This window comes from Canis aureus, chromosome 16, assembly GCF_053574225.1.
Source record: "Canis aureus isolate CA01 chromosome 16, VMU_Caureus_v.1.0, whole genome shotgun sequence".
NCBI lineage: Eukaryota > Metazoa > Chordata > Mammalia > Carnivora > Canidae > Canis > Canis aureus.
Genome location: NC_135626.1, coordinates 48,390,237 through 48,406,013, shown reverse-complemented (window position 1 = coordinate 48,406,013; position 15,777 = coordinate 48,390,237). Strand labels below are relative to the sequence as shown.

Genomic DNA, 15,777 nt, shown 5'->3' with positions numbered 1-15,777 from the left:
TGGTAGTGGGGATAAAGAGTTATAGTATAGAGTTAGCAACTCATTCCATTTCAACAGCTCAATTAAAAAACTCAGAGATGCTCTCAACCCACACTAAAGCAGCTCAGACAAGCCTTGTTTCTTTCTGAGGCTGGAAATGTTAAAATGGAGACAGTGCACACACTGGGGGGACAATGACCACAGTCAGCCGGGCTGCAGCTGTCTGGCCCACAGACTGGTCCTGTGATCCCCTCTGTAAAAGGTCAGGGGTTTCTCTTCAATTCTCCACTGGATTTAGAAGTCATATCTCTCTGAAAATACAAACCACAATCTATAAATGGACTCATTTAATGCTTGGAAAGATTAAAAGCTGCAATTAACCTTTTGCAAAATAATAAAGTCTGCAAGAACTACTACTGTGTCTACTTTCAGTTACAGGGCCAACCAGTAGGTCAAGACCAATGCTCTCTTGGTCAGCTTGATGCTGTGCGGACCAGAACAAAGTGCCAGCCCTTTGGCCTGGGGAAGCTATGGGGCTTTCCCTATCTATCTTCAGTGTCTTGTAGGCTGACATTCCGCCATCATATGGCTGTGCTGGTATTTGAGGCTGCCTGTCACTCAGCTCCCCTGCATCATTCCTTCATCTAGCCTATCAGGGAAGGAGCAAATCCTAAACAGAAGGATGGAGCCAGGGCTTGGGGCCCCTGCTGCTGGAAATCATCTCTGAGGAAGATAAAAAAGTCATTACTTTTCTGTCGTCCCCAAAACTAAAACACAAGCAAGGTTTTCTCTTTGCAGGTTTCAACTCTTTTTGATGTGTTAATGGTTTAGAACTGGAGTCATCAGTCAAAACATGATCTCACAGATCATGGACTTAGAGAATATGGCAGGAACAGTCTCCTTAAATTTACAGAACTTTAGACACAAATTTGATTTTACCTGTAAAAGACAAAAAAAAAAAAAAACCTACAGACATATAGACTTCATGCTATGAATTATTGCCTCAAGCAAATAATCAACATTCAAAATAAACACTCTAAAAGACCTCATCAAGAAGAGAAAAAAGCCCATCAGGGGAGAGAAGCACCAGCATCAATACCATCCACATCCTCCAACTGCCTACTTCACAGCCACATCACTAGAAGCAATGGAATCAGAGCTAAAGGCACAGACTCTGCCTGGCAAAATGGCCTTGATCTCAGCTTTTCCTATCCTCCAGGGTAGCATCTACCCAATTCAGAAGACCAAAGAACACTTTTTAAAAAGTTTTTATTTATTCATGAGAGACACAGAGAAGGAGAGAGGCAGAGACACAGGTAGAGGGAGAAGCAGGCACCATGCAAGGAGCCTGAGGTGGGACTCGATCCTGGGTCTCCAGGATCATGCCCTGGGCTGAAGGTGGCACTAAACCGCTGAGCCACCCAGGGTGCCCCAAAGAACACTTTTTAAAACATACTGGTAAATAGTAGGAGAAGTAAGAAAATGAACATTCAAAAAAAAAAAAAAATTGGGGAGGGGGGCAGAGGGAGAGAGAGAGAATCTTCAGCAGACTACACACCCACTGCAGAGCCCAATGGGATTTCAATCTCACGACTCTGAGATCATGACTTGAGCTGATATCAAGAGTTGGACACTTAGGGACGCCTGGGTGGCTCAGCCGTTGAGCATCTGCCTTCAACTTAAGGCATGATCCCTGGTCCAGGGATCAAGTCCCACATCAGGCTTCCTGCAAGGAGCCTACTTCTCCCTCTAAGTCTCTGCCTGTCTCTCATGAATCTTTAAAAAAAAAAAAAAAAAAAAGAGAGTTGAACACTTAACTGACTGAGCCACCCAGGCACCTCTGGACATTCAAATTTGAAAGAAAAATAACACGATCTCAGATGAACCAAAATAACCAAGGTCTTATTTATGTTAATACATGATAACCATTAAATCATATTAACAAGTTTTGAAATTATAAAACAATAGATTAGCAAGCCAATAATTTAGTAGCCTCTAAACTTTTTAGATCATACCTCCTATCAGCTAAAAAAGTTTAAGTATATATCCACAATATGTCCATTTACTTATAAGTTATATATATATATATATTCTATCATATTACAGCTTTTATGAAGGGTAAAAAATAGGAATTAAGAGAAAAAGATGAAATAATTAGCCTTTTGGTAATTTTTAGTTTTTCCTTCCTGATAGCTTTGTACTCTGTTCAGCCGACACCTCAATGCATAATAATATATACTTAGGGTAAAGCTCATCATTAATGATAATGGATATAAATCTGTATTTCAAATAGTCTTTTTAAAAAAATATTTTATTTATGAGAGAGAGAGAGAGAGAGAGAGAGAGAGAGAGAGAGAAGCAGGCTCCATGCCAGGAGCCCAACGCAGGACTCGATCCCAGGACTCCAGGATCGCGCCCTGGGCCAAAGGCAGGTGCCAAACCGCTGAGCCACCCAGGGATCCCCCATATTTCAAATAGTCTTATTGATAATCATATATTGACCTTTGCTGAAATACTTAGAAATTATCTGTATGTTAAATATTAGCAATGCTTATTTACTTTCTTAGATGGAAAGAATAACAATATATACAAATAGAGACTTTAATACTTTCTTCGTGGATAGTGTCTTCAGCAACTCATCTTGGAGACCATTGAAAAGAAGCAAAAGAGGGATGCCTGCTTGAGGGTTTGCCTTAGGTTCAGGGCATGATCCCAGAATCCCAGGATCAAGTCCCACATCAGGCTCCCTGTGTGGAGCCTGCTTCTCCCTCTGCCTATGTCTCTGCCCCTCTCTCTGTGTCTCTCATGATAAACAAATAAAATCTTAAAAAAAGAAAGAAAGAAAGAAAGAAATGAAACAAAAGAATGAAACAGTTTACAATAGCAGCCTCAGGAACCTCAGGAACCTCCTTTCCTTGTCTTTGGGGATACAAATATCCTCTTAAAGTTTAGCTAATTTTTGGGGTGGCTGGGTGGCTTAGTCAGTTGTGTTGTGACTCGATTTTAGCTCAGGTCATGATCTCAGGGTCGTGAGATTGAGCCCTGCATTGACTCTGTGCTGGGTGTGGAGTCAGCTTTTCCTATATTCCCTCCTCACCCTCTACTCTCTACCCCCACCTCGCACATGCACACTGCTTCCAAATAAGAAAAAAAAAAAGAAGATTCTCTCCGCCTCTGTCCCTCTCTGCCACAGGCTAACTATTATATAATAAGAATAGTCTTCAATGAACTTAGTACCTTTTTTATACGTTAAAATAAATTTTAGAGTGAAAAGATATCTAGCATTGATTTTTTTCCATGGTTAATACCCTACTCTTCCAAAAAATATTATTGAGAACTTTCAGGCCCACTGTACCCACAGTCTCTCTCCCCACCCCATACATAAAACCTACAACAAAACTAAAAAGCATAGTCCTGAAATACCTAGCCAGAATTCAAAATACATTTTCTCAAGGAAATGATGCTATAAACTTAGTCATATATAAGTGAACTGGAATTACTGCTTAGTCATGTTATAAGCTGATAAGTTGAGTGAGAAATTGGCAAAATGTTGATAATTGTTAAGATGAGGCTGGGTGTTGGGTACATGGAGTTTCATTATACTATTCTCTCTACTTCTGTGTATGCTAGACATTTTCTACAATAAAAAGTTAGAAAATGAAAGTTCAAGAAAAAAAATTGTTCTGTAGTCACCTGACCTCCTTAGCCACATTGTTCCTATGTAATTCAGGAAGCATTTTCTACAGAGTTAGCTCTCCAACCAATTTTAAAACACGGGTACCTGCTTGTGAGGGCTGCCTGCAGCTGATACTTCTCAAATGACAAGGGATGCTGGGAAATAGCCATGTTTATAAAAGCCATCCATAAAATTCAAGTGACAGGATGCCTGGTGGCTCAGTGGTTGAGCATCTGCCTTTCAGCTCAGGGAGTGATCCTGGGGTCCAGGATGGAGTCCCACATCAGGCTCCCTAAAGGGAGCCTCCTTCTCCCTCCACCTATGTCTTTGCCTCTCTCTGTGTGTCTCTCATGAATAAATAAATAAAATCTTAAGAAAAAAAAAATCAAGTGACCCATTACGGGAGCAGGATATTTTCAGTTCAGTATAATATAGAAAGAAATGTTTTTAAAAAAATAATGTTCTCCCAACAAAATTATTTTTACATATCAAAACCAAAGCCTATATTTAGAGAATGCAATTATTTAAAAAATCTATCCCTCTTACTAAAAATCTAAATGTGATATAACCCAAGGAAAAAAGGTTCTCCAAAATTCATTTGTTAGTCTTGCAATGGTGGAAACATAATTTTAGTCGGCCTTTTGGGTCATATCTTTTAAAAAGAGACAGATCATCATTCCAGAAACCAACATTCTACTGTTGTGTTCTGCAAGTGGTTTGAAAGTCTGAGATAAAGAATTTACCTGTGAATATAATTCAAAACTGTATGAGTCATATAGGCAAACATAAATCCAAGAACCTTATGAAATCTTCAGGAAACTTATCATTACAGACATGTAGAAGCATCAGTGAGCAGGAATAGCACTGAATTAATTAAGTACACTCCTGGTCAAGTGACAAGTACATTCTTCGAGAAGTAGCAACCAATTTGCTTAAGAATGCTCAGGAAAAACAAATATCCCAAATGCAATGTTAACGCTAAATGGCTCACTCTCCCCATGCCCAAACCTACTCTTTCCCAGGGTTCCCAACTCACAGTATCTAGCTAGTCACCCAAAGTAAACCTCCCAGAAGGTTACCACACAGGAGCTGCTGCTCAAAATGAAGCCCTGGGACTCTGCAGCACACACACGGCTCTGCCTTGAGCTAACAAACCCAGGCTGCCAAGCTTTCAGGCACATTAGCGTCTCCTAACATTTTGGTCTCACCCACTGGCTTTCACGCATTCCACTTGTCACTTGGTGCCTGTCTAGCCACCTTTCTCCTATTTGCCGCTTCTCAGCATCAGCATGAATGTATGAATTCATCAAGTATGAAGATTAATGTATGAACATTAAGAACAAGCAGGCCTTGGAGGAGGCTCTAAGAGTCGTTCTGTGGGCTCTGTGACAACTATTTGGCCTCATGGAGGTTTTGACTGCTTCCGTGCCAGTGGAGAGAGCTGCTGACTGGCAGGGTTGAGTGAGAGATAGTGGAGGGTCATGAGGCCAAATCAGCTACATACCAGTCTTTGAGAACAGCTACTCCTTGGCCACTAACCAATCTTTGTGGCTCTCCATCCTACATACTCACCACAGCAGCAGGGTCATTCTTTTAAAGATTTTTAAAAATTCATTTGAGAGAGAAAGAGAGAGGGAGCAAGAACATGAGCAGGGGGAGGTCAGAGGGAGAGGGAGAAGCAAACTCCCCACTGAGCAGGGTACTCAATGCTGGGGCTCAATCCCAGGGCCTTGGGATCGTGACCTGAGCCAAAAGCAGACACTTCACTGACTGAGCCACCCAGGCGCCCTTGTAGCAGGGTCATTTTAAAATACAAATGTCCACACTAGATGGAATGGTAAAATCACCTGGATAAAGTACAAAAGAGCTTTACTTTTCTCCTTCCTTTCATCTTCATGTGAAGTCTCATTGAAGAAAAACTGCAGTGCTTTCTGAATTGTTTATGGAGCCAATTTAGGACTCCGACTCTCAGTCCTGGACCCATCAATGAGAACTTACATGCCTCAGAAGTTTAAAAACACACAGTCTCCTAAAATAGTCCTGGAGCACTAACTCTCCGGCCTGTCTGGTTCATGGGGTTCCCAGATAAGAGTCTGCTTAGGGCATGAAGTGCGTAGGATCACTGTCAATGGGCTGTGCCTCTATACTAGAGATCTTTATCACAGGCAGGTTTTATAGCCTATGTCTGTGAATTTTTTTTTAAAAGTTTCCATACCTTCCCTCAATAATTGCACCATTACATCCTCTATAAAAGCCAATGGAATAGTACCAGATCCACAGAAAATAATTCAAAACTGCTAATTCCCTAAACCAAGCTATTTTCAAAAAGTGGCTTTTTCAATCCTAGAACAGGTTCACAGATCTGTTTCATAAAGAAACCAAGGCCAATCTCCTACATCTCTTTTATTTTATTTTTTCCCCCAGTTTGTCCCCTTTTTAATTGTACACAGAAGGCAGAGTCGGGACAATCTACATCTCTTTTAAAGCCATAAATCTAGACAGCAGAAATCTAGAACCTGCCACCATTTCCATTTCTCTAATACTCGACTCGGCAGATGCCAGCAGTCATTTTCCCTTGAATTCAGGAGGCCCCCACTGTATGAGTGCAGGTAAGAGAAAAGCAGACTTGCTGCCAGATGATTTCTAAACAGTAAACACCAATTTCCAGATCCTGTCAAAGATGGACCATCTTGGCCTTTTCACTGCAGTAGGAAAAGAAAAAACTCTTCATAACCTTATTTTCTAGTAATTATTTTTTGTCTTCTTAAAAGACTACCCCTTTCAACCTGACTACATTTTTTCCTTAAGTAACAGGGATTTCTTATAAAAAGCAACTTCATTAGGAGATGACAGGGTCAATATTGCCTCACCAGTTACATTTCCTAATAAAGCCTCATTCATTCATTCATTCACTCATTCACCATCCATCCATCTACCCACCTATTCATCCAATAATTATTTATCATGTGCCCAATATGTGCCAGGTGCTAAGGACACAATGATACAATGGACATGGCCTGTGCATTCATGAAACCTATGGTTACTGGAAGAGATGAACAATAAACACGCATATAACTAGGGCTCTTATAAGTACTATGAAAGTGAGGCAGAGAAGGCTAGCTGTGCTTTCAAACTTTGGGCATTTTCTTCCTCTAGCTGTTGCAGGGAAGAAGCTGTTCATCCAAGTCCCAGAACCCCGGACATTTTGGAGGACCATGTGACTAGCTAACAGCGGAATGTGAGTAGAAATCACGTGTGTCACTTTCAGGTCCAGGCATCATCAGAAGGTATGCCTTCTTCTGCTTTCTCCTTCTCCTTCTGCCAGCTGAATGAAAGAACTCTAACACCCTAGGGCAGGGGTCAACAAACTGAGCCTGAGGCCTATTTCTACAAAGTTTTATTGGAACAAGGCCACACTCATTTATTTATACATTGTCTGTGGCTGCTTTCCTGCTACAATAAAAAGTTGAGTGACTGCAACAGAAACTCATGACCCACAAGCCTAAAACATTTACTATCTGGATTTCTGAGAAAGTTTGCTGGGCCAGAAGCTGGAAGGAACTTGGGCCTCTGAATCAACACGTGCGGATGGCCACCCACCCACCAGGAATAGCCATACTGAACTGTTTCGCAGGCAAGATACAAACTTCTAATTTGTTAAAATAGCTAGTGTTATCCTACCTCATATAGAAAGTAAAGCACAATGTCCAATGAGAAAATATAACAAAACAGATGCTCGAAGTTAGACTCCAGCATACTTTCCTTTTCTCACTACAGCATTTGAGTCCTAAATTTAATGTCAACACTGCTAAATACTTTAAAGTTGTCATATTTTTAAAATGGTTCCCAAGAGTATGATCTCCAACTCAGTAAAATTAATTGGCCCAAAAAACATTTACATTTGAAGTCTTTGGCTTACAATATACAACCTACCCTTCTAATCTGTAGTAGTGTCCCTTTTTAAAAATAAAGTATTTAGCCAGGTTTCTAAAAAACAGCCCTGTATACCCAACAAAAGAACTCAGGCTAAAATATAACTTTTCCTCAAGAGTAATGAAGCCATACCAAACAAGCTAAGGCTAAGAAGGAAAAAGAATTACCAAAACAATCAGTATTGTTCAAACATCAATCAGAAAGAATATTCATAAAACAGCATAAGATAATTTGTCAGTCCATGACTGCATTTAAGGAAAGTTAGGGCAAAACATCTTCCTCTTTAAAAGAATAATTAGTACTGCTTGGCCCGACCACTCACAGGCTATTAGTCAGGAGCAAGAAACCTAACTTTCTGTGCCTCCATTCCTCATGAGCACTCCCTAATTAAAAAGGGTTGGGATGAGAATTAAATGAGAGAATGTACCAAACACCTTTTTCACTATAGGTGCTCAGCATCCCAGGGATGCCTTTACTGCTTCAGTGATGCGATCAAAACAACCATACATATTTTCATAACAAAAATGAAACCATCTTTGAACTACTAAAAAACTACCAAAAAACAAAGAAATAAACACACCAAAAAACAAGCGTTGGCAAGGATATGGGGAAATTAGAACTCTTGTGCTCTCTCGGTAGGACAGCTAAAATGGTATAGCCACTGTGGATAACAGTACAACAGTTCCTCAGAAAAATAAAAACAGAATTACTATCTGATCCAGCAGTCCTACTTTTGGGTATATACTCAAAAGAAATGAAAACAAGATCTCAAAGAGCTATCTATATACACCCATGTTCACAGCAGCATTATTCAGCGTAACTATAACGTGGAAGCAACCCAAGTGTCCACTGATGGATGAATAGATAAGGAAAATGTACCATATATACACAATGGAATATTATTTGGCCTTAAAAGAAAAGGAAGTTCTGACTAATTCTGATTATACTAAATAAAATAAGCTAGTCACAGAAAAAGACAAATGCTGTCTGATTCCACTTTATTCAAAATCAAAGAGTATTCAAAATCAAAGATGAGTGAACTATGGTTGCCAGGGTCTAGGAGGAAGGAAGAAATGAGGAGTTACTGTTCAATAGGTATAGAGCTTCTGTGGTACAAGATGATAAGAGTTACAGGGGTGGGTGGTGGTGATAAAGTGCACAGCAACGCAAATGTACTTAATGCCACTAAACTGTACTCTTTAAAATGGCTAAGATGGTAAACTGTATGTTATTTGAATCTTACCACAATTAAAAAAACATATATAGGGACACCTGGATGGCTCGGTGATTGAGCATCTGCCTTCAGCTCAGGGTGTGATCCCAGAGTACCAGGATCGAGTCCCACATTGGGCTCCCTGTATGGAGCCTGCTTCTCCCTCTACCTGTGTTGGGTCTCTGCCTTTCTCTCTCTCTGTGTCTCTCATTAATAAATAAAATCTTTAAAAAAAAACCCCATATATATATATATATAACGTGTATGTGTGCCTATGACTTACAAACTATATAAGCTACAACTATATATTGTGTATATTTTGAGACACATACACAAAACCCAGAAGCTTTTTAAATATGCAAAAGTAAATGTGAACGGAAGTTCTAATATTTTCTTCCTGCACCAGGATGGATCAACCTGACACCCCTTGAGAGGCCCAACCTGAAACTGTCATGCACCGGAAAGTGAGGTCTCTTTCTCCAGCCCACATCTCACTGCACACATAGGAAAGAGCAGTGCCAGCCGTGACCAGCCACTGACATCAATTTGCCTTCTCTTTCTCCTTTCCTTCTCTGGCATTCCGGGAGTGCTGAACCCTTCTCCAGGGTCTCAGGAATAGGCAATCCTAACAGTCTTAGCTATAACAAATCCTCAGCAAGTAACAAATCCCTGGAAAGTTTAAAGACTGAAATACAAACTGGATGTAAATGCTACTCTCTAGCATCGCGGAGATCCTTGAAAAACTACTTGGTGGATTGGTAAAACCTGAACTAGGATGAGATTTACCAGAGAAGTCTCTCGGGCATCCCAAAAACAGGGAGATCTAAAAGCCTTAAAAACAGTGCTGTGTGAAAACCCACAACAATCAACTAAAATAATGAAGTTGGATTTAAAATCAGGCTGGATGGGAGAGAGCACGTGTGCACGCCAGCTGCTGCAGAGACTTACCTTTAGTATTTCTGGTTCTTTGATCTCCAGAGATCTTGTGTTCCGGTGTTGTAGGTTTTTATGAAATCTGTGATATTTATGAGCACTTGGTGGTGTAAAAAACCAAATCATGCAAACCGCAGTCATGAATCCAAGACCAATTCCCAGAAAGAGTCCACTCACATAGTGGGGTAGAGGGAGGATGAGGTACCCATAGACACACATTATAAAGAAGCCCAGTGTCTTCACTGGTAATTCTGGGTGCTGCACGGCCAAGTGGGCCTCGTCCTCACTGTCAAGGGTCAGACCATCATCTGCCAGCACCTCCGGCTTGAGAGGGACATCCGGGAGCTTATCAACTGTACTCTCCACCTCCGCTTCCAAATCAAAGTCCTCGGTGTACAGTTCGCAAAACTCTTCATCTTCTTTGCTCACTAAGGCAGACAAGGAGCATTTCTCGAGCACAAGAGAGCTGGTCTTCAGGCCTAAGTCCTTCAGACCGCTTCCCTGGGATGCTTTAGGCTCCGCCTCTCGAGAGGGCTCATCCGAGGACCTGGGGTGGTCACTTCCGGGGACACTGGGGTCACTCCCGGAGCCGTCCCCCTCGGAATCACACTCCTCCTCCTTGATGCTGTAGTTGTTATTGCTTTCCAAGTGGCCGTTCAGGCTGGACAGATTGGAGAGTTCTGAAGCACTTGAAGATAAGGCTTTGGGCCTGTGGCTGCCACTCTCTTCCCCGATGATTTTACTGAGGAGCTGAAGGGGCTCACATATGACTTCTGAAAGGCGGCGCTTCGTGTCCTCAATTTTAGCCTCCATTTCGGGCACTTTAAAAAAGGAGCGTGTGTCAGAGGGAGAAGTGAGTGGGGAAGAAGGTGCAGTTTTGGAGTCTCCCCCTGTGTTTCGCGGCTGTGTGAACTGCTTGAACAGGTGTAAATTGAGCTTGGAGTCGGGTGGTTTGTAGGACACGGTATCTGACTCCTGCCTGGAGGTGTCTGTGGACAGAGACTTAACTAATGTCTTCATCAAGTGCCTGTGCCGCGAGGGGTGTGGGGATTCTTTTGGCTCCACCTCGGTCGACAGGGACTTCACAAGGCTCATGAAGGGTTTTGCACTGGAAAGCGTGGAGGATGAGGCACTGGATGAAAGGATTGGAGACTTGGAAGGAGAGGACAACGGGGAGGAAGAACTGGTCTTCTGCTCCGAAAGAGATGACACGCTGGGAGAGCTAGCTAAGGGCCCTGACGAAGACGACCCTGGGGAAAGAGCCAATGGCACTGTACTTAATACTTGCACTGCTGGAGGAGGGGACTCCAACAGCTTTACAGTGTTCTCGGAGACGGGCAAAATGGCAGGGGACACGGACAGTCCATCTGCCAGGATGGGCTGGGCGGCAAGGCCAGTGGAGTCATGGCCACCCTGGGATTCAAGATAAAGGTCTTCCTTGGCTTCGAGCCCCGTTACAATGCTTTGGTCGTCCAGCCCCTCCTCGAGGTACTCCCTGAACTCCTCCTCCTCTTCCTCCTCCTCCTCCCCGGATGCCGAGAAGTGAATGGCGATAGTGTCTCGGGACACGGACCTCTGCACGTGCACTCTGGGGGCTGATGGTTTTGGCATGTCAATGGTTTTCTCGGCATGGCGACCATCCAGACTTGTCATTGCCGGCTTCACGAGGGCTCAGGCTCTGTGGAAACAGCAAGGAAACCAGAAGTCAGAAAGCCTTTTCTCCACAGGAGAGGCTGTCATGTGCACACTGGAGCACAGATGAAGCTCACTTCCAAATGGTGATTATGTTTTTACTTGGCAGATGGCCACGGTTTTTCACTTGAGCAGGTTTGATGGTTTAATTTTCACCAGATAAATCCCAGTTAGGCATTCTCTTTTATGAGCAAACTACAAACCGGTACTATAAATGCCATGCAATCTATCTGACTTCACAACATCTGAGTAATCGTTTCCTCCCTCTTAACTGGCTCATTTCTACCAGCCATTCTATATTTCAACACTTGGAATACCCGCACAATAGATGTCACCAACATTACTTCGGAAGTCCAACAGGATAGAATGCAGCAGCCTGATGATTTTGAGGATCTTGGAACAAAAATTTCACCACTGTTTTCTAGCTATAAAAAGCCAACCCAGGAGGATTATTGCTTCCATTGCTATTTTCCCAGCAATCCTAACAATTATTTGGCTTGCTTCTCCCACCAGGACTCATAGTATCCTGCCACTGCAAAGCAGCAGCAAAGTCTCCAAGGGTGGAAAGGGAAATCTCTAAATGAATTGCTATCACCTGTTGGCTTCTTTATTCCCCAAACGGCAGAGTACTTAGGGAGCCATGAAGACATGGCCATATTCTGGGGCTTCAGGATAAAGGAAACATATTTTAAACTGAAACCAGGATTCAGAGGGCAGGGAAATTAAGTATCAATGCTGCAACCTACCACCAACCAAGAACTCTGTTAAGGGCTATGGTGAGAGACATGGAAGCTATGCTTCCTGCCCTTCTGGAGCTTAGCAACCAGCTGGGGAGAAGACAGCTGAAAAGCTGGGGAGCAAAACAGAAGACACCAAGCTGCCCCTGTGACATCTAGTACATTACCTCTCTCCCTATTCACTAAAGGCCCCTTTACTGGACACCACACATCGTGACCCTACAAAATGGAAATTAATACCACAATCTGGAAAGAGACCCTGTCAAAGGAGCTAAAACACACTTGCGGAATGAACTTCAGGTGTTCTGAGGAGGCTGAGACCAGTGTGGGAAACAGGACACCTGCTCAACTTTTAAAACTGATGGGTAAGGGACACCTGGCTGGCTCAGTCAGTACAGCACATGACTCTTAATTTCAGGGCCATGGGTTCAGGCCCCATGTTGGGTGTGGAGTCTACTTAAAAAAGAAATAAAAATAAAATAATAAATGGATGGGCAGGTTGTGGAAGAAGGGGCATGATCAGAAAGCAGTGAGAAGGTGTGAAGATGAGCATGGGCATGATATGTCCTGCCAAATGGGTCTATCCTTTACCTCCAGGAGGGTGGGTAGGTGCTGGGGAGCAGTGGGAGACCACCAGTACAAGAGCGGCATCATGGGGAGTGGAAGAGCAGCCTTGGGAGCTGCTGGTATATATATGCTGGCAGGCAAATAGGGCTTCTGGTACTTGCTCCTTTTCCAGCTGACTCTGTGGGACCTTGAACAAGCCAAAACTTCTCTGGTTCTCAGAATCTTCATCTGTAAAATGGAGGATCAAGAGTTCTTTCCAAATCTAAAATCCTACATGTTTATAGATTGTATAAAACCCAACATTATACCCTTATACAAGTAATCTACAATAGACAATCAATGTTACATTGCTTGCTTGTTTCTTTAGTATGAAGAATTCCTATATTTGAGTCTTCCGTCAAATATTCATGTTCAAAATGCTGGCACCTGATACAACCAACAAGAGAAAAAGTAAACTTTTTGTGGGGGTAGAGGGTCAGTGATCCTAGGTCACCAGAACAGAAAATACCCCAATAATGAGGAGAGTTACCATCCAAGAGCACAGTCACAACATGGACACATCTGAAACTACGCCTTTTTAGCATCAATACCTAAGAGAAGTTACGTTCACAGAAACTTTCCAACAGAATTTTGCCCATGCTCACCATGACCCTCAGGCTCTCCTACCCCAGGAGATTCAGGAAAACGAAATGATCTTTATGGACAAAGCAATTTAAATCCAGCAGCTGAAGGCAAAATGAAAAGACATAGGACAATCCTTCCTGGTTATCTTTACACCAACAGGTTTATAGGCTTAGTAAGAAGAAAAATACCAAAGTGCAACACATGTTTTTCATTTAACTTTCACCTAGTTTTATAAGAGTAATTTAAAAAGAAAATTATAGAGGTAATTTAAAAAGAAAAGTATGATACTTGATAATTCTCAGTAGGCTGAAAAACTAAGCTTCACTTAAATTGCTTTAATAATGGGGCACCTGGGGGATCCCTGGGTGGCGCAGCAGTTTGGCGCCTGCCTTTGGCCCAGGGCACGATCCTGGAGACCCAGGATCGAATCCCACGTCGGGCTCTCGGTGCATGGAGCCTGCTTCTCCCTCTGCCTGTCTCTCTGCCTCTCTCTCTATCATAAATAAATAAAAATTTAAAAAAAAAATAATAATGGGGCACCTGGGTAGCTCAGTCTGTGAAGTGTTCTACTCTTGGTTTCGGCTCAGATCATGATCTCAGGGTTGTGAGACTGAGCCCCAGGTTGGGCTCCCTCCTCATCATGGAGTCTGCTTGAGATTCTCTCTCCCTCTGCCACCACCCCCCACCCACTCACACTCTCTCTCTCAAATAAATAAATAAAATCTTTAGATTGCTTTAATAACATAAAGGATGACCTATAAGGTTCTGCTATTCTGAGGCTGCTCCCTGGGTAGCAGTGGCCATGTGTTAAAATGACTGTGGGCACAGGTGTAAAGGCAGAGCATCACTTGGGGGGCTGAACAGTGTGAATCGCTCCTCTGGGGGAGCAAGGCAAGAACGGAGAGGCCTGTCTGTAGTTGAGGGTGGGATGGCCTGGGTATCTGCAGACAAAGTCAGGTCCAGGCAGCAGCCAAGGGGAGAAAATAGTAGTGTATTCAGCAGCCTGTGGTAAAATGAGCAGGCACCTGCCCAGGATAGACCACCATCAGGGGCCTACTTGCCCAATCCTCCTTCACACAGTCAGGCCCCCTGACTTGGCAGTTGAAGGGCTTCTACTAATCTCTCATCAGACTGTCTCAAGGCCTATGTCAGCCAGTAGAGCTCAAGCTGGACCCCAAGGAGAGCTCAGTGCCAGGTACCAGCTAAGGGCAGGCAGCCTGGCTTAACATCCAGTGTCTTTCTCCAGAGCTTGGGTAGCAGTGTCAGAGATCTGGCACAAATTCCCCCACATCCGAACTGACCAAAGCCTTGCTCTACTTAACCAGTTTGGGGTTTTTTGTATGCTTATTTTTATCTGTTGTATCTGGTAAAACATTGTTAAAACATACCCTGTGAGGCAAAAGCAGCACTTCTATTGCTTAAATACAAGAAAATCTCAGGACCCTGTTTGCTCATCTGCAAAATGAGGGGATGAGGCAAAAGAAAAACTGCTTCTAGACCAAAACTGCTGGATACTTGAGGGAAATGGGACCAGAGTCAATGGTTTTGGGTTCTAGACAAGCCATTGAGTGGTCACTCCATCCTTGGGGGCTAATGCAAGCACCCACCTTTCTGTTCTCCAGATGGCTAGCTGCTGGGTCCAGAAAAACCCATCCTCCCACAGCCACAGCCCTGCAGGACAACCAAGATCAAGAGCAAAGAGCACCTGACTGTTGCCCAGGAAGATAACATGGTTTGTCTAAGGCCACAGCACTGAGAAGGGGGAAGGGAGAGACAGTTAGATGTGGGTTTTTTCTTTTTTTTTAAAAAAAGATTTTATTTATTTATTCATGAGAGACACAGAAAGAGAGGCAGAGATACAGACAAAGGGAGAAGCAGGCTCCCTGCGGGGAGCCCGATGTGGGACTTGATCCCAGGAGCCCGGGATCACAACCTGGGCCAAAGGCAGATGCTCAACCACGGAGCCACCCAGGTGCCCCTAGACGTGGGCTTCTGACACTGGTGTCCTGATGTCTTTTTCACCACAGCAAACTGCCTCCTCCAGCATGTCATGCACATTCTTTAGGACTGCTTTGTCCTGGACTTGGCATTCGCCCTCTATGCTCCAGCACAGACAGCTCTCCCAGGAACTAAAAGCTCAGTTCTCACCCACCAGCATGTGACCAGCTGCATGGAGAAATGAAGAGTCATCTCATTATCCATCTGACAATCTAGTATCCTAAAAAAAGTAACTAGCTCCTGCCCTCTACTATTGGTACAAACTCAATTATAACCGGACTTCAAAAAAGGAGAAAACCTTATCAAGCCCTCAGCAACTGAAAGGCCAGAAAAAGAAATTTCCTTCCCAAGAGGTCTCCTTCTTCCAAAGTCACCAGCAGATCACAGGGCCCTGGGCTTTTTTGATACTGGCTCCTGAGTCCTAC

The 15,777-nt window shown here is 43.2% G+C and overlaps 1 protein-coding gene across 5 annotated transcripts in view; it reads right to left on the bottom strand.

Annotated features, from left to right (window-relative positions):
- TEX2 (testis expressed 2) overlaps positions 1 to 15,777 on the bottom strand; it is a 101,744-nt gene that overhangs the window by 46,630 nt on the left and 39,337 nt on the right. For 4 of the 5 annotated variants that reach the window (XM_077853784.1, XM_077853788.1, XM_077853786.1 and 1 more), the window contains one exon: positions 9,750 to 11,412. In XM_077853784.1, the coding sequence (XP_077709910.1) occupies positions 9,750 to 11,387 (1,638 nt within the window). In that variant the 5' untranslated portion in view covers positions 11,388 to 11,412. Of the gene's footprint in view, positions 1 to 9,749; positions 11,413 to 12,754; positions 12,959 to 15,777 lie in introns of all 5 variants that reach the window. The other variant, XM_077853785.1, reaches the window with a different exon arrangement.